Raw genomic sequence first — 26,315 nt, forward strand, 5'->3', positions numbered from 1 at the left:
AACGGTTCATATATTTATTCATAAGCCAAGTTATCAATAAAAAAGTTCCATACTAAAAGGCCTTTACATAGAGTTTGCTGTTCATAAAACCTTTGTGTTTTTAGTCCTTTTTTCCTTTTTTTTCTTTTTTTTTTTATTGTTGGGATTTTTTTTGTCTTGTTTTTTTTTTTGTTGTTTTTTTGTTTTTTAGTGTTTACACTGGAAAAGCCCCCGCCGCTGTGCGGCCTGTACACATTTACAGCACGGGGCAGCGGCGGGCAGCGGCAGGCAGCGGCGGGACGGGCCAGCGTCCACCGGCACCGCAGCCGCCCCGCTATTGCACTGGGGCCAGGCAGTGACAGGACCGCCGGGGGGGGGCTGGGTGAGCCGCCCTGCCAGCCCCCCCCCCACCCCCCTCCACCCCCCCCCCCGCTTGCCACTGCGCTGGGGGCCGAGCCCCCTGCCCCGCCGCCGCGTCCCCCCTATATACAGAGCTCCCCCGCTGTCCTCGTCCCAGCCAGGCTGGGGGAAACAGTGCACTGAAACGGAAACGCCCCCCCCCGCCCCCCCCGCCCCTTATTATTATTATTTTTTTATTTGTTTTTTTTTGTTGCTGTTGTATTTTTTTTTTGTCGGTTTGTCTGTTTTCCATAAAACTTCCCGGAAGAAATACAATATTTACACGCAAAATAAATAGAACAACACACCTGATTTCTGCTTTACCTGCTGGCAAACAGTCAGAGGTACTAGGGAAAGTATGGCTTGTAGGGGAGCCCCCCCCTGCGCCCCCTGCAACGATGCCCCCGCACCCCCAGCCCCAGCCACCCCGGGCTTTGCATAACTGCCGGGAAGTAGCCCTGCGGCGGAGGGGGCACGTGGGGGGGCTGCCTGTCCCAGTCCCCCTCCCTGCACCTGGGGTGGGCACGGGGGGTCAGCAGAGGATGGGCACCCCGTCGGCAGTCACCAGCCGGCCCGTGGTGGGGTCGTAGGTGCCCGCCAGGTAGTAGAGGTCCTGCCGGTCCTGGTATTTCTTGCTGCGGGTCATCTGCTCATAGTGCTCCCGTCCCACCACCTGGCACTTGTGGGAGATGGTCTGCACGTCGTTCTCGTCCTCGTGGCACGACTGGTACAGGGCGTTCTGCAGGGGGACAAGGTGGCGTCACCAGCCGGCCCCTCACCGCTGTGCCACCCCCGCCACCCTGCCCCCGGCTCCCCCCGCACCTTGCCGTCGCTCTGCCGCTTGCCCAGCTTGGTCTCCTCAGGGTGGTAGAACCACTTGACCTTGACCACCATGTTGCTGCCCCAGGACTCCCACATGCTCTCGATGCGCCCGATGTAGGGCAGGTTGGGCCGCCCGGCCGAGAGGAAGACGGCGCAGTCCCCGATGCGCAGCGTCTCCTTGCCGCGCACGATGGCCTTGTAGAACAGCTTCCGCGCCTTGCCCTTCATGCCCCGCCGCTGCCAGGGGGAGCAGGGAGGTCAGGGGTGGCACAGGGACTCCCGACCCCACACGCACCCACCCTGCCAGCCTGGTGAGACCCCCGGCACCCGGGGAAGGCAGTGCCGGGGTGGGATGCTCCCACAGCACCCATCCAGCCCTGTGCACCCACGTGCCACAGCCAGTGTAACCAGCACCCTGTGCTGGGCACTGTGCCCAGTGAGCCCATCCTGTGCACCCAGGTGTCACAGCTGGTGCACCCAGGCACCCTGCCCTCAGCACCCAGGTGCTGTGCCCCATGCGCTCCAGGACCCTGCCCCGCAACCCCTGGCTCCCTGCCACATACCTGTGCGCCCTGCGCCCACACACCCTGCCCCATGCACCCTGCCCTGCGCACACAGGCACCCTGCCATGCACCCCACCCCGTGGACCTGCACTCATGCAACCAGGCCCATGCCTCCTGTTGCACACACATGGACAGCCTACCATGCACCCTTGCACCCTGCCCTGCATCCCCAGGCACTTTGCTGTACCCACACACTCTACACCATATCCTGCACCTGTGCTCCTTGCACCCATGCCCCATGTGCTTTGCCCTGTGAACACAGGCAGCCTGCCAGGCACCCATGCACCCTGCCCCTTGCACCCTGCCCCTTGCCCCATACACCCACACCCCTGCAGCCAGACACTCCACCTCACGCACCATGCACCCATACACCTGCCCCCACGCAGCCTGCCTCCTGCACTCATGCACCTGCCCCCACGCACGTGGCCATGCACTCTGCTCCATGCACCCCACCCCACGCACCCTGCCACGCACCCATACACCTCCATCCATGTCCCCTGCCTGCTCTTTGCCCGGGTGCCAGCTGTACCTGCGTGGGGTTCCCCGACCACCTCCAGAGCTGGCGCGCAGGCAGGAAGGCGGAGATCTTTGGCCGGTTTTCCACCGAGGGCAGGCGCTGCCTCCGGGAGAACTCTTTGGCTTTGGAGAAGCTGAGGGCCTCCTTGCGCTTCAGCTTGGCCTTGGGACCGGTGGCGGCGGCCTTGGTGAGGAAGCAGCGCTGCGGCGTGCTGCTCTTGGAGCGCAGGGCCTCCGGCTGCGCCAGCAGCGCTGGCACCGGGTGGGAGAGGCAGGTCTGGAGCAGCAGCGTGGAGTCCTCATCCTCAGAGCTGTAGGAGGAATCCTCGTTGTCAGAGGAGCAGAGGCTGGAGGTGGTGATGGAGCCGGAGCTGGAGGAGGTGGAAGAGCCCGAGGAAGAGGAAGAAACGGAGAGGCGGGTCATAAAGCGTGAGGGCACATCGGTGCCCAGCCCAGCCGCCTCCTCGTCCTCGTCCATGTCCGAGTAGGAGCTGTGGCAGTCGCTGTCGCAGTTCAGGGTGAACTCGGCCTGGCCCGAGTATTTCCGCAACGCCAGCCCCACCGGCAGCTGGTGCACGGGCGCCCGACCCTTCCTGTCCTTGCCGGCCAGCGCCGCGTGGGCATAGCTGTGGCTGGCCAGGGGCCGCTCCAGCTTGGCCCCAAAGTCCTTCTCAGCCAGCAGCAGGGCCTTGCAGTTCTTGTTCTTGGGGGACGTCACCCCTTCGTGGTCCAGCTTGACCAGGTACTCGCTGCCCGCCTTTCTCCGGCCGCTTTTGCCCATTTCTGCCTCCAGCCGCTCGGCCTTCTTGGAGCGCAGGAGCTTCTGGGCGGCCGGCAGCACCAGCCCGGCCCCCGCCCCGAAGGAGGCGTAGGAGCTGGCAATGCGGCTGAAGGAGTCAGCCCCAAAGCCGTTGCCGAAGACGGGGGTGGCGAGGTGGTGGTGCACAGGGAAGAGGGCCTCTTTGGCCCGTAGCTTCTTGGTGCTGCCATTAACCTGGAAGAGGTTCTGCAGCACGGCTGTGCCCTTGCTCGACGCCTTCCGCTTCGTCTGCGCCACTGCTGACCAGCTCAGCAGCGGCCCGCCGCGCCGCCCCAGGAACGGGTCACTCAGCACTGGTGCCTTGGCCCCCGACAGCACTTCCACAGCTTTGCCTGCCGGGAGACGGGGGTCAGGAAGGGCTGGTGGCCACGAGACGGACGGAGGGAGGCAAGGATGCTCTGGCACTGCCCCTGTCCCTGCACCTCCTTCCCTGTGGCCTCATCTTTCCCCCGTCACTGCAGCACCCTGCACCATCCCCTTCCTCCATCCTGGCGCTGCACCCAGTCCTGCTTCCCAGCATCCTTCCCCACATCCCAGCACCTTGCCCTGCTTCCCCGCATCCTAGCATCTGTCCCTCCATCCCTGCATCCTTCCCTGCTTCCCAGCAACCTTCCCCACATCCCAGCACCCTGGCCAGCATCCCAGCATCCTTCCCTGCATCCCAGCACCTTGCCTGGCACCCCAGCACCCTGCCCTGCATCCCAGTGTCCCTTACACCAGTGCTGCCGGTGCCCCCTCTTGGGCACCCCATGAGAAGGTGGTCTGCAAGTGGCAGCACCCCCCATACCGCTTTTCTCCTTGCTGGCTGCCTTCTTGCCCAGGTTCTTGGGGGGCTCAGGGCCGTCATGGCGGTCTGCGCAGAGGCTGGCAGGCAGCTCGCTGGGGGGGATCACACTGCCACAGGACCGCTTCGTCCGCCGGCAGGAGCTGGAGACCAGCAGCGCTGGGGACGGCTCAGTGCCTGTGGGCAGAGTGTGGGGTCAGGGCTGGCCCTGCTGCCCCCTGCCTGTCCCCTGCCCGTGGCCCCCACCCCGGCCCACTCACACTGGATCTTGAAGTCGGGGGGCAGCAGGCGGATGTTGGAGACAGCGATGTGTCCTGTGTCCCCGTCATCAAACTCCACCATCACTGCTTCGGGGTCATCCTCCTCCTCGTCGCTGGAGGAGCCTGCAGCATGGGGAGGGCTGTCAGGATGGGGCTGGGGTCCCCAACACCCCACTGCCCTGCCAGCAGCCCCCCTGGCCCCCCCCAGCTGCCCACCGCTGTTCCTCACCTCTCACCACGTTCCCTGGGTAGAGGCACCGGGATTTCTGGCTCCAGTAGGCGCAGACGCGGGTGCCTGGTGGGAGGCTGCGGCGTGACTGGGGCCGAATGTCGAGGACCTGCGGGGAAGCGGCGTGCTGGGCTCCGCGGGGTGTGCTGCCCACCGGGACCCCCGCCCCGGCCCCCTGCCCCGCTCACCGCCTCCTGCAGCAGCTGCTCCTGCGAGTAGATACGCTGCCGGTTCCCCCGCTCGCCCTCGATGATGATGCTGTAGCTGGGGAGGGGGCATGAAGCAAGGCTCAGCGCCCACGCAGCCACCCCAGTATCCCCACCCACGTCAGGGATCCCCACCCCGGCCCCCACTCACATGTCGGGGGGCTGGATGGTGCGGACACTGCCTGCGTAGAGCAGGCTGTCCTCCTTGGGGATGAGGATGTGCAGCCCATCCCGCAGATCCTCCTTCTGGATGGCACAGGCATGGGGCAGGGGGGAGCGGTGCCCCCCCCCGGGCCACCCCCGCCAGGCAGCCCCCCTCCTCCTCCTCTGAGAAGCTGCTGTTGTCATCGAAGTCAAAGTCATCCTCCACGGTGAAGCTCTCCAGCAGCTTGCTGACCGCCCGGCCCTTGCACTGCAGGAGAGGGAGCTCAGGGCGGGTGGTGGGTGCTGGGGGGGTTGCTGCCGGGGCGGGGGTCCAGCCCCTGCCTCTCACCTGCTTGGTGCCCACTTTGCTCTTCACCTTGGCCAGCTTCTTGCCCTTGCTCAGGATGGTCTTGGCGCTCCGGGGGGAGAGGGCCAGTGACAGGGCCCCATTCTTCCGCTGTGGGAGGTGGGTCAGAGCTGACCAGCAGTGGCCCCCCACCCTGTGACCCCAGCCCCCTGGGGCCCACCGGTGCCTCCCAACTACCTCAGTACCCCCAGCCCCTGTGCTGCTGCCTCCCAGCCCCACCTGCACCTACTGCCAGTGCAAAACTCGCACCCATCCCTCTGCACCCCAAGGTCCCACTGGAGTCCCCCCCAGCCCTTCCAAACACTGCACCCATCCCTCTGCACCCCAAGGTCCCACTGGAGCCCCCCCCAGCCCCTCCAAACACTGCACCCATCCCTCTGCACCCCAAGGTCCCACTGGAGCCCCCCCCCAGCCCCTCCTCCACCCATCCCTCTGCACCCCACAGTCCCACTGGAGCCCCCCCAGCCCGTGCAAACCCTCCACCCAGCCCCTGCACCCCAAGGTCCCACCAGAGCCCCCTAAACAGCCCAGCAACCCCAGCCCGTACAAACCCCGCAACCATCCCTCTGCCCCCCGCCCACAGGTGCCCCCCACCCCCTGCCCCATGCTCACCCGCAGGGCCGACTGCAGCACCTTGCTCTTGCGCGTGGCCTTCTTCAGCCTCTCGCTGGCCAGGCGAGCCCCCTCATCCCTCATCCCGAAGTGCCGGGGGTCCGTGCCGGCGAAGAGGCTGCCAGCGGGGCCGGGGGCACTGGGGCCGCTGGGGGCTGGTGGCCGGAGGCTCTCCTTGGGCTTGGCCTTCAGCTTCTTCTTGCCGCCCTCCTCACAGCCGCCCGCCTTCCGCCGCACCGGCACTTTCTCCAGCTTGCCAGCCCCTGGCTTCACCGGCCGCCGCTTGATCTTCACCTCACCCTCGGGGCTGCCGAGGCGGCAGGGTCCTGCGGGGGGGGCACGGGGGTCAGGGCACCCAGTGGGTGCCCACCCAGCCCGGCACGTGCACCCAGGGGGTCCCTGTCCCCTGCATCCCCCCGGCATCCCAGTGGGGTGACCCCATTACCTAGCAGTCCCTGCCTTTCCTTCTTCTTCTTTGCCTTTTCGTTGGCCTCCATCTTCACCACAGAGGATGGGGAGGGTCCCAGCACGGCCATGGGCACTGATGGCGGCAGGGACAGGCCTGGCTCGTCGTCACCGTCCTCGCTGTCTGTGTCCCCATCGTGCTCATCTGCAGAGGAGGGGATGGCAGTGAGGGACCCTGCACACCCAGGGGTGGCCCACGTACTCTCCCCATGACCAGGGAGACACTGCTTCCCCGCGCACGGTGGGGTGAGCTGGGGTCCTGCATGACCCCCTGGCACAAGCCAGCCCCCTACACCTTCAGCTGGATGCTCCCTTGTCCTGGCCCCCTGGCACCCACTCTGCACCCCCAGCCTGATGCCAGACCCCCAGTGTGATGCTGGACCCTGCACCCCCAGCCCGACACCAGACCCCCAGCCTCAGGCCAGGCTCTGCACCCTCAGCCCAATGCCAGACCCCCAGCCCGATGCCAGCCTTGCCTTTGAAGCCTGCCAGCTGGCGAGGGTCAGAGTCCTGCGGCTGGTACTTGGTGGCCTTGGAGCTCTTGGGACGGGACAGCTTCTTCTGGATACGGCCACCAGGGTTGGGGTCTTTCCGGCGGAAGGGGCTGATGCCGGCAGGCAGCCCTTTGCTCTTCACCTTCTGCTTCAGCTGTGACACCTTGTGTGCCACCTTGCAGGCCAGCTTGCCCTGTGAGCCGCTCTTCTTGCAGCGCACCTTCTCCTGGGGGGCACAGGGAGGCTCGGGAGGGGGCTGGCACCCCCCAACCCCGGTGGGTGTTTGCCCACGGTGGGGATGCACTCACCGGGGAGCCTTTGAGGCTGCCGAAGGCTGCTTCGGCCAGCTTGCTCCTCTTCTTCTTGGGCTCGGGGTCCCCCCGCAGCTCAGCACACAGCAGGGACAGGCTGGTCTTCACCGCCCTGGCGGGGAGCACGGCGTGGGCACAGCACCCACCAGACCCCTGCCTGGATCCTGCACTCCTGGTCGCATCCTGCAGCCCTGGGTGGACCCTGCACTCCTGGTCGCATCTAGCACCCCCAGCTGCCGCCAGCTGCCGGCTCCCCACCTTCCTTTTCCCCCCTCTGTAACCTTCACTCGCTCACTAATGTTTTGTGACATAAAACCTAGAGATTAATTTTTTTTTTCCTTCCCCTCCGTCTTAATTGAAGGAACCATTTAGCACAGATTTAACTGTTATTACCGAACGGGGGGGCTGGGGGCTGTGTGCGCACACACGCTCCAAGCGTGTTTGGACTCGCTCGGAGGATTTATGCAAATGGGCCTGTCGGGAGAGGCAATTTGTAGCGGAGAAGGACAATTATACAGGGCCCGGGAGTGGGGAAACGGCTGCGCCGGGCGGCTAATGGGTAATAATAAAGCGCCGGCAGCGATGAACGCCGCTGCAGCGTGACCAATGGCTTTATATGGCGCAGATAAAGAGGCTTTTATGCAACGCTGCTCCCGCGGCCGGTGCGGGGGGGACGCGGTGCTGCCGCCCAGTTGAGCCCCGCCCCCCCCCCGCGCCCCCCCCCCCCCCCCGCCGCTGGCGGGCTGGGAGTGGGAACGCACCGGAGCAAGCGGCCAGACCCCCCAGACACAGCAGCTGTTGATGGGGGGATGCGACGGGGCAGCCCCCGAGCGCCGCCACCTCCGCGGTGGGACGGGCAGCCCCCCGGTGGTGGGGCTGGTGGCCCATCCCTGGGGACACAGAGGGCACGCGGCACCGGTCACTCACTTGACCTTGCGGCTCTCGGCCCTGCCCAGCGTGCTGGAGTGCTTGCGCTTCCTCGGCCGCCCCGGGCCGCGCCGCGCCGGGCTCCGGGAGCTCTCGTCACGCCTGCAGCCGCAGCAAGACCAGGGGCACCCTGAGCCACACGGCCGCCGCAGGCGGTGCCCCTCCGCCGAGCCGGGCTGAGGACGGCCCCAAACTCATCGCACTGGTGACCACCACTGCCATCCCACTCGGTGGAGGGCGCTGCCCCCCTGCCCCCGCCCCGTGCCCCTACCCACGGGACCCATCTGGGATGAGGATGAGGACGGGGACGTACTCGTGGTCATGCCGCCTCTGCAGCTTCACCAGCTCCCGCTGCTTCTCCTTGTAGCGGCGCTGGAGCTCGGCCAGCCGCATCCGCACCTCCACCTCCTGCGTGTTGAGCTGCTCAATGGCCGCCTTCAGGGGGCAAACCTGGGGGCCAGGGCAGGGTGGGGGGCGTGTGGGCAGCTGGCGGTGCTGGCAGCCTCGGCCCCAAGGCTGAGACTGGGCACAGCTCATCCCGCCTCCCGCCCCAGCTGCATGCGAGGGAGACACTCACAGCCTTGGTTTTAGGTGTCCAGGTGTACTTGCGGCGGGGGATGCGGGAGCGGGGTGGCGGGGAGGCGGGCAGGGGGCTGAGCGCTGGCGGGCTGCCCTCCCGGCTGGCCGCCTCCACCAGCGACCAGGCGGCCGCCACCGTGGCCAGGTTCTGCAGGTTGAAGGCCAGCAGGTCCTCGTCCCCCCCTGCCAGGACAGGAGGTCAGCAGGGCTGGCACTGGCTGCCCCACGCGTGCATACACCACGGTGGCACCAGCACAGCTACTGGGGCCGTGTGGGGTGAGGATGGGTATGGCTGTGGGGCAGGAGGGGCTGTGGGGCACGCCGTGGTGCTGTGGGGTACCACGTATGAGCATGACACCCCAGGATGGCCATGGGGTAACACAGGAGGGGACAGCGGGCGGGGCCAGCACGCAGGGCACTGCATGTGCAGCATGGTCAATGCCCACGGGCGGCCGTGGGGCTGGGGGGCCAGCACGCGGCGGTGGCCAGCAATGAACTCATCAGTGAGCGCAGCCAAGGCCGGGCTGGGAGGGGTGCAGTGACGCTCCCCATCCGGCCGCCCCATCTGAGCTGGTGAGCGGGGCCCCACGGCTGCCCCCCCGCCGTCCCCATCCCACGGCGTCACAGCCACGGGCAGCACAGAGCACACGCGCCCCGCTGCCACGCGCCCGCCCTGCACCACCCGCCCGCAGCGGCGCTGGGGACACGCCAGGACGGCCTTCCCCGCTGGGGCCCCCGGGATTCCCTGGGGAAGCCGAGCCGGGAGGGAATCCCAGCGCCTGCCTGGAGCCAGCACTGGAGCTGAGCCCCGGAGCCAGCCAGGGGCGGCGAGCAGGGGCTGGCCGCTGCACCGCACCGCACCGCCAGCACCCATGCAGCGCTCCACCGCAGCACCCATGCAGCCCCTTCCCCGCTGCCAACACATGCACTGCCTGGCCCCGCTTGTGCCACAGTTCACGCAAAAGTAGCCCCGCTCTTGCTTGCGCTGCACAGCCCTTCCAGTGCACACTTGCTGCACGAACCCTCCGTTGCACATTTGCTGCACAGGCCTCCAATGCACACGTGCTGCACCAGCCACTCACCGCACACTCCCTGCACAGCCCCCTCTGCGCACCCACGCTGCACAGGCCTCCAACGCACACAAGCTGCACCAACCCCCCACTGCACTTACTGCGCGAGCCCTCCACTTCACAAGCACCGCACGACCCCTCAGCTGCATGCCACGCACAGGGTACCCACCGCCACCCCACGGGCAGGGGGCCCAGGGCACACAACTGCGGGGCAGGGGGCACTGGGGTGTTGGGGGACACTCACCTTCCAGTGCCAGGTCGCAGCGGCGCCGGTGCAGCTCCAGGTCAGCGAGCTCACTGAGCAGGGCGATGCCGGGGATCCCTGAGGCAGAGGGGGGTAGCGCAGGGGGAGCCGGGGGGGGCTCCCCGGGTGAGCCTAGCGCCGGCAGCTCCCCCAGGTCGATGCCAGCAGCAATCAGCGCTTCCAGCCCACCCAGGCAGCCCTGCCGCCCGCCAGGGCTGTCGCCATCCTCCTCATCGCAGCTGCCTTCTGGTTCTGAGCCATCACTGTCACCCTCCTCATCCTCCTCTTCCTCTTCCTCCTCCTCCACGGTGGGGGGCAGCGGGGAGCCCCCCATCACAGGCACCGGGTGCTGCTGCTCCGGCGGGCTTTGCTCCAGTGCTCCCTGAGCTGCCTCCCGGCACACCCCGAAGGGCACCGGTGCCCGCTCCTCAGCAGCCCCCACGGCCGGGGCTGGCCCCCGCTCCCCGCAGAGGGGTCCTGGGGTGAGCAGGAGGTGGTGGCGGTGCAGCAGCGTCCCGGGACCCTCGGCCATCGCTCCCCCGGCCGGCGGCTCCCGCAGGGGCCCTGGCTCCCGCAGCACCTCCCCAGCAGGGCTGAAGGTCCGGGACTGCTCGGGCTCAGCCGGTGGCGAGCCAGCATGCATAGTGTCGGGGTCCGCCGGCTCGGCCGAGTGCGCCTCGGAGAAGCCCATGCTGGCCGCAGGGTAGCTGTAGCCGGGGGGCAGGTCTGTGGGGAACAGGGTGATGCTCAGCAGGGACCCCCTGGCACCCCCAGCCACCTTCCTCCTCCTCCTCACTGCCGCCACGGTCCTACCTGGCTCCAGGGACTTGGGGTAGTCGCGGGGTGGCTGCCCCTCGCCACGCTTGTCCTCGCCATCGCTGCCCTTGCTCTGGACGGGCAGGGGGCTGTCGGCTGGAGAGCGGGGGGCCACAGCAGAGCTGGCAGCGGGGCAGACGGGTAAAGTGCAGGGGGCCGCAGGGAGGGTCACGGGGCACTTGGCCGGGTGCCGCAAGGCCGGAGAGTGGCAGCAAGGGGACAGCTTGGGGGGCCCGGGGGCTGCCGAGGACAGACCCTTGGCCGGGGGGTTTAAGGCAACTGCTTTGTGGGAGGGTTTGAGAGGCTTCTCGGGACCCCCGTCCTCCAGCTCCAAGGGCTGCTCCTCCGGCTTCCGCTGGGGGACACACAGAGATCAGCACACACCAGCCCCACTGCCCAGCCCCTGCCCCACCAGCCTGCCCCGCATCGCCCAGCCCAGCCCCTGCCCCACCAGCCTGCCCCGCATCCCCCAGCCCAGTCCCTGCCCCACCAGCCTGCCCCGCATCCCCCAGCCCAGCCCCTGCCCCACCAGCCTGCCCCGCATCCCCCAGCCAGCCCCTGCCCCACCAGCCTGCCCCGCATCCCCCAGCCCAGCCCCTGCCCCACCAGCCTGCCCCGCATCCCCCAGCCAGCCCCTGCCCCACCAGCCTGCCCCGCATCCCCCAGCCCAGCCCCTGCCCCACCAGCCTGCCCCGCATCCCCCAGCCCAGCCCCACACAGCCCAACCCCAGCCCCTCTACCTCACACAGCATTATCTCACACCCCAGCCCCCCGGACCGCCCTCCCTGCCACCCCCTGCCCCCCGGGCACCTGGACATGTGCCTGGCGTTGGATCTCGAGAGCCTGGGCCGCCCGCTGCTGCTGCTGCAGCGCATAGAGCTCCTGCTGCCGCAGGAACTGCGAGCGCGAGTACACGGGCAGCTGCCCCGTGTGCTGCAGGTGGGCGCTGGGGCCCCGGCCCGGGTACATGGGGGGCCACAGCGACGCCTGGTCCATCACGTCGGCTGCCGGAGACAGGGGGTCAACCAGGGACCTGGCTCGGGGTCACCCCACAGACCCCAGTGGGGCACCTGAGCCCTGCAAGCACCCACACGCATCAAATCTCCCACCCTGCACCCCCAGCAGCACCTCCAAGGTCCCCAATCGCACCCTGCACCCTCCAGGAAACCCCCAGCCTCCTCCCCACCAGCACCCCCAGCCCCAAACCCCACAGCAGTGCTCACAGGACCCCCCAGCACAAGGCAGTGGGGTTCCCATGGCCATCCCCCATCCCAGCCTCACCCAGTGTGTGTGGGGTGCCATGGGTGGGGGGCTCGGTAGGCAGGATGACAAGCTGGGCAGGGGGGTCCTGGGAGAGGGGGAAGACGGGCTGCATGGTGCTGGGCATGGAGGCAGGGAAGGCAGGCGGCAAGTTCTGGTGCAGCGCGGGGTGGCCGATGCCTATGGGGCAGGGGGGGGCTGTCAGTGCCAGAGAGGGGGCAGCACCCCGCTGCTGGAGGGGGGTCAACACCCATCCAGCCTCCACTTCCACAGCCCCCCACATCGCATTTGCTGGTGGCACTGACCATAGGAATGTCCCCCCATCCAGATGGAGGGGCTGCGGGTGCGCGGCAGCCAGTGTGTGTGTGCTGGGTGGGCATGGGTGGCAGGGTCCCCCCCGAGCTGCCCCGCTGGCAGCGAGGAACCCCCTGCAATCATCAGGTGGGGGGTCAGCTCCCCAGGACAACCCCCAGACGGGTGCATCCGGGCAAACTCCACCAGGTCCTTGTTGTCCCTGTGGGAAGAGAGGGGACACGGGGCATCGTGCTGGCACAGGGCACCGCGAGGAAAAGCCCTGGTGGGCAGGGATCCCCCTGCCTCCCCCCATCACTGCACTTACTGGAGAAGAAGCTCTCGCCCTGGCAGCCCCAGGCGCTCCTCGCAGAGCCGGCCCCGCTCCTCCTCTGCCTCCAGGTCGATGAGGTGCATGGGCCGCGCAGTGCCTGCTGTGCCAGGGACAGGATGGTGGCATCAGCATGGTCCCCCGACTCCCCGCCATCCCCTCAGCACCCCCAGCCTGGGCCCTACCTTTGATGCCAGCGGCCGCCCGGCCCTGCCGCCCGGAGCCACCGCCACCGTAGGAGGGCTCGGGGCGCCCCAGCGTGTCCTTCTGCCGCGCCACGGCCACAGCGATGCCGACGGGCGGCTGCCGCACTTCGCCCTCGCCAGGGGCCAGCCCGTCATGCTCCCGGCCGCGGGCACAGTCCGGCCGCTCCAGCTCCGGCTGCCCCTTCCCCGGAGGGAACTTGGCGTCCTGGTGGGCGCAGCTGCCCTTGACGCCCCCCAGCCCCACGAAAGGGGGGCCCTTCTGCCCCCCCAGCAGCGCCTGGTTGCTGTATTTCAGCAGGTTCTTCATGGCCGACACCTCATCCGGGGCAGCCGGCACCTCCTGGCCCAGCACTGGACCCTGAGTCATCAACGCAGCCTGCTGCAGACTCGTGCCGAAGGGATCCAGGTAAGGCCCCTTCCGCTCCTCCGGCACGGCCAGGGGGGGGGCCCTGGCCCTGCACGCCCCAGGGGGGCAGCGGGGGTCCGCCATAGCCCAGGGCGCTCAGCTCCAGGGGTTTGCGCTTGCCCTCGGGGCCAGTGCCAGCCGCCTCCACCTCTGGGTGCTGCTGGTGCCGGATCCGTGCCACCTTCTGGGGCCCCGGCCCCGGTGGGGGGTCTTTCGGGGGACCCTTCTCTAAAGTGCAGCAGGAGGGGCCAACCCGGACACCCAGCGGGTCAGGGCGGGCGGCGCGGGAGCAGTCGGGCGCTGGCGGCACCTCGAAGTAGCCCTTCTCCAGAGCACCCTTGGGTGCTGGATCCCGGCTGGTGAAGGGGGGCCCCTCAGCCGACCCCCCCCCCCAGGTACTCCAGCCCCTTCAGTCGGGCACCGGGACCCCCCCACTCCAGCCGCCGCTCTGCCGGACCCTCCGCCTTCAGCGGATGGTGGAAGGGGCCACCGTAAGTAGCTGGGGGCTCGGCCCCCACCTCGGCATGCCGCTCCTTGCCCTCGGCACGCTCCAGCCCACCGGCCTCCGCCGCAACCTGGAAGGAGCGGCTCTTGTCCGTGAGGTGGCCCACCGAGGGCACCAGCGTGGCCCCGCTCAGCTTCAGCTCCCGGCCGGCCGGCTCCGGCAGCGGGCACAGCACCTCGGGGCCAGTGTGCAGCTGCAGGCAGGGGAAGGAGCCAGCGGCAGGTCCGAGTGGGGCCGGCCCGGTGGGCACAGCGTAGGAAACAGCGTGGTGCAGCATCTGCCGCCGCTCCACGCACTCCCCGTAGGGCTGCGGCACCTCGGGGACACCCGGCTCCCGCTCGCCCCCGGCACGGCTCCTTGGCACTGCAGCGGCCGGTGCGGGGCAGGGCGCTGCCGGCACAGCTGGGCAGCATGGTGCGCCTGGCGTCACCTTCCAGCCCCTTGGCACCCAGCAGGCAGGAGGCGAGGTGCTTGGGGCGGCTGTCGCCAGCCCCCCGGAGGGGCAGCCCCTCCTTGCAGTGCCCCTCCGGCGGCACTGGCAGCACCGCCTTGTGCCGTTCCTTGGGGTCCTCCTCAGGTGGCCGCTCCTTGGGGTCCCCCTTGCCTGCCTTCTCCTTGCTCGCCAGGAAGCGGTCGTAGTCCTTAGGGGTCTTGGGTAGGGGTCCGGCCTCCCGCTCCCGGCTGCAGGAGCTGGCGGGGGGCGCGGGGGCGGCGCGGGCGATGCCGGGGAAGCCATGGCTGGCGGGGAGCAGGGCGGGTTGGGCGGGCAGGTTGCGCAGGTAGAAGTTATCTGGAGGGGAGGGCAAACGGGTGAGCCCTCCCAGCACCCCCCGCCGCCAAACCACGGCACGGTGCGGTGCGGGCACCCGGGGCCACCGCCGTGCCAGCGCCAGCTCCCCGCTAACGAGGGGAGGAGCGCGAGGGAAGGCACGGCCTAATTAGCTCCATTTCCCACCCAAACAATGTTCCCTATTAAGCGCCCGCCACAATATTGTGAAAAGCGAGAGCGGCAGTGGCTGGGACGGGTGCCCACCACCCCACACCCGCCGGCCCCGCTCCTCCCTGGGGACCCAGCGCTTGCTCCGCCACCGGCCCCCCGCCCCACCGTTGGACACTGGGGGCTGAGCACTGAATGCTGGGTGCTGAGCCACCCCCCCTGCCCTGTGGCCTCTCTGCTGTGCCCTGATGGGCTGGGGACATGTGCCCCCATGGCAGACCCCAGTCGGCCCCAGAAGTTGCAGTAGCACCGCGGCACCATGCTGGGACCCCGGTACCTGCCTTTCTGGCTCTCGTAGAAGCGGTGCTGGCCGTAGAGGACGTTGCTGTTGCCATGGTGGTCCAGGTGGCTCATGGGCAGGAAGGTGGAGGCCAGGCTCCCGGAGAAGCGGGGGTACCCCGGGGCTGGGGGCAGGGCAGTCAGGGGGGCTGGGGTGCGCTCGCAGGCACAAGGCACCCCACAGCATCCCTGTGCTGTGCCATAGCACGCTGCACCACAGCAGCCTGGCTATGCATGGCTCCAGCCATAAACGCTTTGCCGGAGCCTGTAATCATCTCCAGGCCAGGGACACCACCGCCACCCCCCCCCCAGGAGCCACCACTGAGCTGAGACCCCCCCAGACTCGCGGCGGCGGTGGCCATTATCACGGTGGCTCAGCACAGCCCTCGCAGGATTGTTAGCCGGGGCGCTCGGGCGGGCTGTCCATCAGCGGCAGGCGCTGCGCTGCCGGAGCCGCGTGCGCTGCCTGCCCCCCCGCCCCCCCGGCCCGCCGCGCAGGCCCCGGCACGCTGGGAGCCAACTGGCAGCCGGTCAAACTACCAGCTGGGCTGGCTGCCAGGGCCCCGCGCCAATACCACCTCCCCGCGCCTTAACTCTGTCGGCCCTCACTCCGGCCGCTCAGGTGGGGACAGGGATGCCAGCGTGCCGCGGGGTGCCAGGGGCAGCACCGGGCTGCGGGGAGCACCCCCGCGCCCCACCGCAGGGGGTCTGTGTTTAACCGGGTCTGTGTGCGCTACCCTGAGGTCCTCATGCTGCAGCCCGCCCTGGCACGGGAGTCGCTGCGGCAGGAGGGCAGCGTAGCCCCTGGTTCATCACCAGTGACACGAACTGGCCTGGCCTCAGCCTGGCTCCCGGCACGGGGTGGGGGTCCGCAGCCCGCCATGAGCCTTGCCAGCCCGTCCTGAGCCACAACTGCAGGGGGCTGAACCTGGTCCCCATGGATGGGCGGGGGGTCCCTGGGGCACGCTGCCAGCTGTGCCCCCACCTCCGCTGCCACCCCGAAGCTCACTGTGTGCCAACCGCATGCCCGTGCCAGCCGGCTGCCTGGGAGGTCTGAACCCGTCCATGTGGGCGCCAGCTGGACATCACCCGCCAGCACCAGGCAGAACCCCAGCCGCATCCCGGCCACCCTGCAGGGACCCCCACAGGGACACCCCCCTGCCTGCCCTACGGTGCTGCCACCCATCCCTGCCGCGGTGCCCGCTCACCTTCGTGGGAGTGTGAGAACCAGATCTGGGAGGTGCCGGAGTGGGGCCCGCAGAAGGCTGGCTCCGGGGGGGAGGCGGCAGGGCCGGCGGGGTGGCTGGGTGCCCCTGAGCCCAGGCTGCTGCTCAGGAAGCCCCCCATGAAGGAGGAGGCGGGCGTGTTCCCCATCAGGCCGCTGCCGGCTGCAAGGGGGAGAGGAGAGAGTCAGGGAGGGCTGCCCATGCTCCCACTTGCACACCTGCCCCACTGCCACGCTCGCTCGCTCATGTGCACACACCTGCTGCAGGGCTGTACGCAGCCCATACTGCAGGTGTGCACCCCTCATGCACACACTTCTTGTGCACGTGCATCCCTTGTGCACACACCTCTTGTGCACACACACTGCTCGTGCACATGCATCCCTCGTGCAGGCACACCTCTTGGACACCCACATTCCTTGTGCACACAGGCCTCTCAGGGACGCACGGTCCATGAGTACACACATCACTCATGCAACGACACCCCTCGTGCACGCACACCCCCCACATCCCACCAGCCCCAGGGCTTGTGTGCACACCAGGGCATGTGAGATGCAGCAGAGCCGTGCAAGGGGCACTGGCACCCTGCCCTGCCCCTGTGTGCACATTGGAGGCTTTGCACATGCGTGTGGCTCCCCACACCGCTGCTCTCCCCCTGGCTCCAGCAGCAGCCCTGAGCCACTGTGGGACACCGGCCGCCCCTGGTGCCAGGATGAGCCCGAGTTCCCCAGGGCCCAGCTGTGCCATGCTGTGCCGTGGCAGGCCAAGCTGGGTCACCCCTCTGCCAGCTGTGGCAGCTGCAAGCCGTGGCAGCCGGAGCCCTGCCAGTGCCGGGGAGGCGGTGGCAGCAAGGGACAGCCACCTGTGACTGGGGCAGCACCTCCCTGGGGCTGGGACACTGCGGTGGGGGGCAGAGCTGCATGTGTGTGCACATGCATGTCTGCATGCGTGTGCAGGGAGGGGCATGCACGCGGGGAAGACGCAGCTGGCATGGGAAGTGCAGGGCAAGGGGGCAGCTCCCACCCTGACCCTGGCAGCCTTCGCTGCAGCCCGGGGGGGGGCCCAGTACCCCTCGAGACCGATCCCCAGCCCAGCCCAGCCCTGAGATCACGGTGGAAACATCAGAGCCAGTGGCCAGCGGCTGGGCAGGAGCCGGGGTGGGGGGAGCTGGCCACCCCTCGCCGCATGGCCCCATGCCCTGCGTCCATGTGTGTGCCGACGTGGGCTGGCGGACTATGGCCACCCACCCCTCCCGGCTCGGCTCAGCTCAGCACGGCTCCGCTCGGTGTGGAGGAGCCCGGGCTGGCCAACCGCCCGGCCGGGGCAGGAAGCGTTGCTTTGCTCTCTAAGCCGGCCCACGCTCCCCGGCTAATCCCTCCGGGATGCCTCTGGGATGAGTGTCGGGGATGTGGTTTCAGGCAGCTCACTCCTTCCTGCGCCGGCCGGCCGGGGGCTGAGCCCGGGCAGGGGCTGCGTGGGCTGGGGGCACGGCCACACCCTGCCCGCGGCCCTGGGAACCGGCACCGCGCGCCCCCGGAGCCGGACGCTGCCCCCCTGCGCCGCCGGCACCCACCGGGACACAGGTGGGCACGTCACACCGGCCGGCCAGGCCGTGCCAACGCATCCCCGGGGAGCCGTGGCCGCTGCTGCCCATGGGCAACCGCCCGATGAGCCCCCAGCCCCAGCTGTGCCGGGGGACCCTGCCGCAGGGCGTGGAGCCGGCAGCGTGCCGGGCGGCTGCGCCGGGCAGGAAGCCGAGGTTTCCAGAACGAGCCTTTTCTGGAAGCTGTGAAACAGGCTGTAAAAAAATAAACCCCCCCTCCCCGGATCGCGGCGGGGCCGAGCTGGCGAGGAGCATCCCGGCGGGACTGGTGGGGCCGCGGCCGCCGCTCCCCACACCTCCCACCCGCTGACTCACACCCACTGGCACCGCCAGATCCCGCGGCACGCGCTGGCCGTGCCATTCCCACCCGCCTCGCGTGCCCATGCTCTGCCCCGTGCCCAGCGTAGCACGGCTCGGTGACATGGCGCAGCTCGGCATGGCATGGCACAGCACGGCTCGGTGACACGGTGCAGAAGGCAGCCCCACGACTCTGCCCCCTCTGGCCGCGCTGCCAGTGAGAGCGGGGAAGGGTCCCTGAGACCGCGCACAACTCATCTCCCCCATGAGCAGGCACTGCCAGAGCCCTGTGCTGGGACACTGCGGTGCCAGCTGCCAGCCAGGGGCAGATGGGCAGCAGGGTCCCCCCCGGGCAGCATCAGCCTGGGAACTCCCTGGCCAGGCTCCCCACAGCCAGCACCATGAGTCAGCCCCACCAGCACCACTCCCAGCTCTGGCACCGGCACAACCAGCAAGAAAATCCCCCAAGGTGGGATGGAAGGGTGGCCCCGGGCCTCGACTCCGGTGGCATTTTGGGGCTTTGCACCTCGTGCCCATGCTGGGAACTGGAGCTCCAGCACGGCCACGCAGGCACCGTGCTGTCCCCGGCCACCCCACAACCACCCTGGCACAGCCCTGGTCACACCACGCTCTTCCCCATGCCGGGCTGGACCCTGTAGAATGGCCAGCAGGGAAACTGAGGCAGGGCCAGGGGCGTGCCAGCCTGTTTGGGGGCCAGCGGCACCCAGGACCTTCCGAATGGGGCTGGGGGGAGCCGGCTGCACAGGCAAGGGTTAAGAGGAAAGCGAAGCCACTTCCCCCTCAGCACCACCAAACCACAGCTGGGAGGGCAGGGGAGGTGCTTGTCACCTTGGCCCCAAATCCACAGGTCACACGTGTGACAAGCATGCCAGGGCTCAGCACAACCTCACCGACAGCAGCAGGGGGATGCGGGCTGGGGGGGTGGGTGTTGGTTGGAGCCGGCAGGGGGGAGCAGCAAGGGGCGCTCCCCACCCAAGCCGCTCATCGTTCCCGTGCTTGCACGGCACAGATGGGAATGTGCCGGGAAGACAGAAAGTTTCCCTGCCAGCAAGCAGGGCCAAGGCGGGGGGGGGGGGGGGGGGGGGGGGCGCAGCCCCGGCGGGGGGGTCACTCTGGCCACAGCTGCTCCGGTCCAGCAGGTTCCTGGGCGGGGGGCCGGCAGCTGGGGGCAGCGCTGCCAGGAAAGGGAGTGGGTCCCCAGCTCCCTCCCTGCACCTCCAGGAAGGTGGGAGCTGCAGCCACCAGCCCCCCCGCTGTGGGTGCACCCTGGGGCTCCATTTCCAGGAGGGGGGCTGCGCTGGACACACCCAGGTGAGGTGACGGTTCCCGGGTCCCCGCGGCGGCTGGGACGTGCGTGGGGCGTGGGGTTGGGTTACTCTCTCGGCTATTTCGGGGCTGGAACATTCCGAGCGGGGCCTGGGCCGGGAGCTGGCCCGGACCCTCCCGCCCCGCATCCCCACGGCCGGGCACCCCAGGGAGGTGCCAGCCCCAGTCCCCCGACTCAGGCAGGGGGCTGGATGCAGCCCTCACCCCCCGCCCCGCCCCCCCCCCCGCCATGCACTTTGCAACCCACGCGGCCCCTTTAAATATTTGGCAAATAGGAAATAAGTGTAATATAATTTCCTCGGTGTTATAATTTAAGATTAATCCATATTGTTATGGCACTAAATAAATGCTGTAATATTGAAATGCAGTTCAAATTAGCTTGACAGAGTGCCAGAAGTACAATTAAAACGTTATCCGATGGGTAATCACACGGCAGTCGCTCCGTGCTAAGTGCCACTCGCAAGCTGTCGGCTTTCGGCGGAGGGAAGGGGAGGCTGGAGCTGCCGAAGCTGCACGATGCTGCTCGCACGCTCACTGGGGCCGCGTGCACCCACCGCTCAGCGCACGCAGCTCGCACGGGGCTTGCGTGGCTGATGCGCACCGCACAGTGCACACTCCTTGCACGAGTGACACACACTACCCGCCTGGCTGGTGAACACACGTGCCTTGCACAACCGATGCACGACTTGCACAACCGATGCACGACTTGCACACCAGACGCATGTGGCTTGCAAAGCCCAGAAGACATTTTAGGAGCGGCCACAGGCCTGGCACAGACTGGGACCCCAGGGAAGCCAGGGAGGGCCCAGGGGGTCCCAGCATGCCACCCCACACAGCCCCACAGACACCCGCTCTCCCATGGAGGCCAAGCACATGGACCCCCCCCCCAGGAAATCCCACCAAAGTCAGGGCCCTCGTGACCCCCTACCACGTGCAAGCGCCTGCAAAGCCCTGCACCCACAGGGTCCCAGCTACCCATCCACAGAGCAGAAGGGAGCAATGCCGAGGGGCTGCAAGGATGTGTCCCCCTCCCTCCCCAGCACCCAGTGGGGTCAGATCCTGCCCGGGGCGATGCTGCGGGGCAGGCAGGGTGGCAGGCAGGGCCACGCTGTGCCCATCTGTTTTGTTTTATGGAGCTGATAAAAAAGAACTCCAAAAATGAGATTATTGGGTGAGTGTTTATTTACTGCCGGGGGGTGGGGGTGGGGGGGGGTGGGCAGGAGGGGGGGTGCAGCCCATGTGAATCTCTGCAGAGTCACAGAATTGCCAAATCCTGCTATTTTTATTTTCAATTGTAATTCCCCGCTTGGCTGTCACATATCGCTGCCCTCAGCACCAGGAGAGGAACTGGCTGCAGCAGGGGGGTGGCGACACTCGGGGCTGGGGGTGTCCCGAGGAGTCGGGGTGCTCAGAGGAGCACCCAAATGCTCTGTGGAGCCTGTCCACACCCCCAGTCCCCCCTCGAGGATCAGCCAAGCCCACTGCGCATGCGGTGCTTGGCCCACAGAACCTGGTGGCAGCACTGCCAGAGGCACTGTCCCACCCCCCCCCCCCCCAGCATGGGACCACCCCCCCCCATGCCAGGCAGCTCCAGGGGTTCAGGGACAGGAGGTAAAGGCCTGCAGCCCGGGGTGCTGAGACTCCGTGCATGCCCCCAGTTTGGGACAATGACTGCATTTACCAGTGGTGACCAGGGCTCCCAGCAGCTGCCTGGATCACGCCGCCGTGTCCCCCCAGGCCCCGGCACGCAGCAGCATCTCCGCACGGATCCAGCTAATCGCTAACGAACAGATGAAACCACTCCAGGGTAACTCCACAGGATCTGGGGTTCTCAACATCCCGCTCTTCACGCTGGATGCACGTGGGCGCGTGTGTGCGCGTCCCCCCGGCCACCCCGGCACAAGTGTGGCTAACGAGGAGCAGACGAGTTAATCTCAAAATCTGTTTTAACTTTGACACCTACTTTTTAAAATGCAGCGCATGCAGCAGCGCGGCCGGGCTGGCATGTGGTGCCGAGAGGGGGAGTGGGGAGCCCCCACACCAGGGCCATGCTGGAGCTGTGCCGTGGCCTCCCAGCCCCTTGTCAGACCCCATCTTCGGTCATTAATGAGGAAGCCGCAATGTGGAACGGCTGCAGCATTGGCACCCGGCCCCACATCAACACCCCAGCCAGGGGCCACTGTCCCCACCTGCCCCCTGCCATCCACCCCCAGCCACATGGGGAACCGTGCAGTGCCCAGCCTGCAACTTAATACAGGGAGGGGGACAGCTGCGGGAGCTCAGCCGGCTGCCAGCACCACGCTGCCGGCTCCCTGCACCCTCCACCGCCACCAGCATGCACACCCGTGCCAGGATGCACACCGGCACCGCTGGGGCCAGCCTGGATGCAAACCAGCACCAGGCTGCAAGCAGCAAACCTTCACACTGGCATGCAAACCGGCACCAGTTTGCAATGCAGCAGCACTGGGGTCAAGCCGCACGCCAGCACTGCCACGGCACTGGTGCTCCTGGCAAAGCCTGGTGCTACTTTGAGCCCCCCCCGGCACTGCTATACATTGCAATGCACCGAGGGCTCCGCCATGGTGAAACAGCCTGACACCAGCTCAAGTGTATCTGTTAGTCCGTAAAAACATCAAAGGGGCAAAAATTGAGGCCCCGGCACAACGCACAGGCTCGGCTGAGCCTCTGCCAAAGGTTCCCACCGCCTGCCTGCGGCAGGGCCATCGGGACCCCCGGCCCCGCTCAGCACAGGCGTGCTGGCACCGGTGGTGGGACCGCGGTCCCCCACCAGGCTGTGCCCGGGGGCTGCACCGCAGCCTGGCCAGCTCCGGGGGTCCCTGGCCCCCCAGCAGCGGGCACTGCCGCAGCACCCCATGCTCCGGCCCCCGGCGCTGCCTCACACCATCGTTTGCATGGTGCCGGTGCCAAAACCAGGCGCAAACTGAAGCATTTGTTTGCAATAACTGTGCAGCCCTGAATTATGGCTTTAATAAAATGAAGCTAAACAGTTTTTATCTCCCCTTGGCAGGGCGGCCTCCGGCCCCCGGCAAAGGCTCCTGGGAGCTGTAGTCCGGCCTGCCGGCGGGAGCCATTTGGGGGAGCGTGGCTGGAGCCCCCCAGCCGCCGCGTGCCACGCCAGCCCCGCCACCGCTACAGCCGCCCGGCAAACTGCCGGCTGGGTTGTATTTGCTGGGTGGGGTAATTATCAGCCATGGGCATTAATTACCGCTCCACGCATGCTACCACGGCTCCCGGCCCCACGGCACAGCCGCGCTGCGAGGAACACTGGGGTGCCAAGCCCGGACACCCCCCTCCTGCCAGCCCCCACCCCGCATCGGGCACTAAAGCATCAGCTCCATCACTCCAGCAATGCTGCCGTAGGCGCGGGAGCCTCCGAGCGCGGCTCGCCGGGATCGGCTCCGGCTGTGCCGGCCCTGCCAAAGCCGGGAATATTTTTAGCTCTTTCTGTTGTTAGGTTTGGCTTCTCTCTCTCTCTTTTTTTTTTTTTTTTTTTCTTTCTTTTTTTTTTTTTTTTTTAAAGGCGAGTTTCTGCCGGGGTATTTTTAGCCTGATCCATGTTATTTTAACAACCTCCGTGCGTTCGGGCTCCCATGTGTCGCCCAGGCCCCGGCGGGCGTGAGGGTCCGGTGGCCACCACCGCGGGGACACAGCCAGGCCAAGGAGCCGGAGGGAAGCCAGCAGCACCCAGGCGCTGGCATCCCCCGGGGATCCCCCTCCCCCCCCTCCGACCACCAAGAGCCGGAGAGGGGCCCCTTCCCCCGAGGACGGGCAGCAAGCCCCCCCCCGGGCCCCCCACACCCCAAAGCCGGGGGAAGGCCAGGGTGGGTGTGTCCCCCCCAGCCCGGTGGGGGGCCCGGCTACAGCGCGGTGGCGGCCGGCACAAAGCGAAACCGCCCCGGCTGCGGGCCCGATCCGGCGCCGCCTCCCCGGCACCCCCCGGTGCCCCCCGCTTTCCGCCTCCTTGCAGGAGCCGCGGACCCCCGCCACCACCACCACCCCCCCGCGCCGGCCCTGCCGTGCCCCCCGCCCTAATCCACGCACTAATTGTAATCCCATTAAAGCAGATATAATTTTATTAGTATTCACAGCTCATCAAGGCGGCGACAATAACCGGCGCTGCCGCCGTGCTGCGGCGCGGACACCGAGCGCCGCCTGCGCCGGCGGGAAGCGGGGCCCGGCAGCGCCGAGCGAGCGGCCGCGCACCGGCCCGGCACCCCCGCAGCTCGGCGGCACCGCCGCCCCCCGCCGCCGGCGTCCCCCCGGGGGCCCGTGCCCCCCCCAGCCTGTGCGGCGCGTCCCGCTCAGAGCCCGGCCGAGCGCGGCACAAAGCCGAGCGGGCAGTGCCGCCGCCGATGCCGGAGCCGGCGAGCCCGGTGCCGCTGCCGCGCTTTGTCCGCCCCCGGCGGGGCAGCGGCCGCGGAGCGAAGCGCTGCGGGGCCCCTCGCACCCTGACACGGCGGCGCTTTGCACCCCGCCGGGGCTCGGGGGCCTCCCCCCGCCGCGGCCCCGCGCGCAACGGCCGCCGCGCCCGCCCAGAACGCGCCTCCGCGCCCGGGCACCGAGGGCTCGCCGGGCCGGCCCGGGGGTCGCGCTCCTCCCGCGCCGGCGGAGCGGGGAGATGCTCGCGGTGTGAGTAAGCCCCCCCGCCAAACCCCCCTCCGGGCGCGGTGACAGCCGGAGCGGCACAAAGGGGGAGGCCGAGCCCCCCGTGCCGCGGCGGGTCCCCGCGCCCCCCGCGGCCCCCGCGCGCGGCCCTTCTGACCTGTGTGCGTGGCCATGGAGATGGGCGCGGGGAAGTACTTGGTGGGCTGGAAGTGTCCGGGGGGCTGCACGGCCCCGTGCGCCGCGCCCGCCCCGCGCCCCGCGCCGTGCCGGTGGCCCAGGCCGCCCCGCTCCGACAGCAGCCGCGGCGGGGGCGCGAAGTCACGGCCGTCCATGCCGGGGGCACCCGGCGATGCTCAGCGCCGCGGCGGGTTGGCGGCGGGGGCGGCGCGCCGCGCTGCGCCCCGGGGCTCCCGGCTCATCCTCCGCTCCTGCCGCACGGGAGAGAAAGGAGAGCGTGAGAGCGCGGCCAGCCCGGGGCGGCGGCCCCCCCGTGGCCCCGTTCCCCTGTTTGTCCAGTACGCAGCCCCCTTTTTTTTCCGGTATCCCCATGCGCAGGTCCCTAGTCTCCCCAGTACGCTGCCCGTTTTTTTCCGGTACCCCCCACCCGCGGGATCCCAGTTTCCCCAGCCCACAGCCCCCGTTCCCTCCAGTACCCCCCACCCGCAGGTCCCCAGTTTCCCCAGCTCACAGCCCCCATTCCTTCCGGTACCCTCACCCGCAGGTCCCCCGTTTCCCCTCGCCCACGGTAAACCACATTCCCCCCCACCCCCGAAGCGCAGCCCCCCCCCCCCGTTCCCCCAGCACCCCCCATGCACAAGCCCCAGTTTACCCAGTGCCCCCACTACGCGCACCCCCCGCTTCCCCGGTGCTCCCGGAGCTCCGGCCTCCCCACCCTGCCCCGGGGCACGGCCCCGCTCCCCCGGCGCTCGGGCCCCGCCGCACGGCCCCGTCCCTGCTCCGGCGTCCGCTTCCCGTAACCCCCCACGGCTGCTCCCTCCCGCCGCACCGACCGGGCTCCCCCGCCGCTCAGGGCCCGCCTGCTTTCGCCTGCCCCGGCGCCCCGTTGTTTCCCCGCCGCACGGCGTCTTCCCCTGCCCGCTTCCCGCTTCCCCCGCCGCGGGGCTGCACGGCCGCCGCTCCCCGGCATCGCCCCGGCTGGCGGAGCCCGCCCGCGGCAGCGCCGAGCCTGCCCGGTGCGCCGGGCCCGCCGGGGCATTGTTCTGCGCTCGGCGGCGGGGCCGGCGGGCCCGATCCGGCGGGGACCCACGGGGCCGGGGCCGGGCCGCGGCGAACAAAGGGGCGCGGAGCAGCGACCGCGGCCGAGGGCCCCCGACCTTCCCCCGCCCGGCCAGGGCTGCAGGGCCCGGGGGCCGCGGGGCGAGCGCGCCCGAGCTGCGCTGGGGGCGGCGGAGGGCAGCCCCGGGAAAGAGAAACAGGCGCACAGCTCAAAACAAACAAACAAAAAGTATTTTTTTTAAATAAAATTGAAAAAAAGCAAAGCAAAAAGGACAATTTTTTAAGGTTAAAAAAACCCACACAAACGTAACGCCAAAAAATTTTAATGGGAAATAATTAAGGCAAAAATAAAACCGCACTGAACACCGAAAAGGTTCGATGCAGAAAAACGTTTTAACGCACAAAATTTGAAGGCGGAGATTTTGGACGCGCAGATTTTTTTTTTTTAACGCCGAAAATATCGTTGTGTAAAAGGTTAATGCAAAAAAAATATTTTCGTGCAAAATAAAAAAATGAACGCAAAGAAATTTTAACGCGGAAAAAAAAAAAGGAGAAAAATATTTTAGTGCGAAAAGATTGAAAGAAAAAAAGACTAACGCGAAAAAGACCGGAGCAGAAAAATTAACGCAATAAAATTAAAGCAGAAAAAATTAATGCAATAACATTAAAGGGAAAAAAATAAAGCAGTAACATTACGGCAGAAAAAAATAAAGCAGTAACATTACGGCAGAAAAATGCAATAAAATTAAAGCACAAAAAGATAAGCCGAAAAAATAAAGCAAAAAAAAAAAGCAAGAAAAAAATTAAAAAAGAAAAAATCAGAGCAAAAAAATTAAAGCAAAAAAAAATTAAAGCAAAAAAAAAATAGCAAAGCGCCAAAAATGAAAATAAACCCCAAACAACAACAACAGCAGCAGCAGCAACAGCAATCGCCCGTACGGTCGCAGTTACTTACCGGAGGGGCGTTCCGCGCGCGGGGCGAGTGCGGTCCCGCCGGCGCGGGGCGGCCCTGGCGGGGTGCGCAGCGTGCTCCTGCCGGTGCCCGTGCACTGCCCATGCACCGGCTGCTCCTGCAGCAAAGGGAACCGGGGGGGGGTGGGG

At 67.7% G+C, this 26,315-nt stretch overlaps 1 protein-coding gene across 1 annotated transcript; it reads right to left on the reverse strand.

The window, feature by feature from the left end:
• BAHCC1 (BAH domain and coiled-coil containing 1) lies at positions 1–26,294 on the reverse strand. Its single transcript, XM_040582135.1, is given in 31 exon segments — positions 1–1,117; positions 1,201–1,437; positions 2,293–3,431; positions 3,887–4,060; positions 4,144–4,266; positions 4,373–4,481; positions 4,561–4,636; positions 4,730–4,870; positions 4,872–4,990; positions 5,072–5,179; positions 5,702–6,027; positions 6,147–6,311; positions 6,643–6,886; positions 6,969–7,083; positions 7,899–8,000; positions 8,212–8,348; positions 8,476–8,660; positions 9,792–10,517; positions 10,605–10,962; positions 11,418–11,611; positions 11,889–12,047; positions 12,173–12,381; positions 12,487–12,592; positions 12,675–13,150; positions 13,152–13,447; positions 13,449–13,955; positions 13,957–14,396; positions 14,885–15,007; positions 16,091–16,270; positions 24,136–24,406; positions 26,170–26,294. Coding segments are annotated over 30 exon segments (7,656 nt in total). The 5' UTR covers positions 24,311–24,406; positions 26,170–26,294; the 3' UTR covers positions 1–910.
• Positions 26,295–26,315: the final 21 nt, after the last annotated feature.

The sequence above is a fragment of the Falco naumanni genome, chromosome 1, assembly GCF_017639655.2.
Source record: "Falco naumanni isolate bFalNau1 chromosome 1, bFalNau1.pat, whole genome shotgun sequence".
In the NCBI taxonomy this organism is placed as follows: Eukaryota; Metazoa; Chordata; class Aves; order Falconiformes; family Falconidae; genus Falco; species Falco naumanni.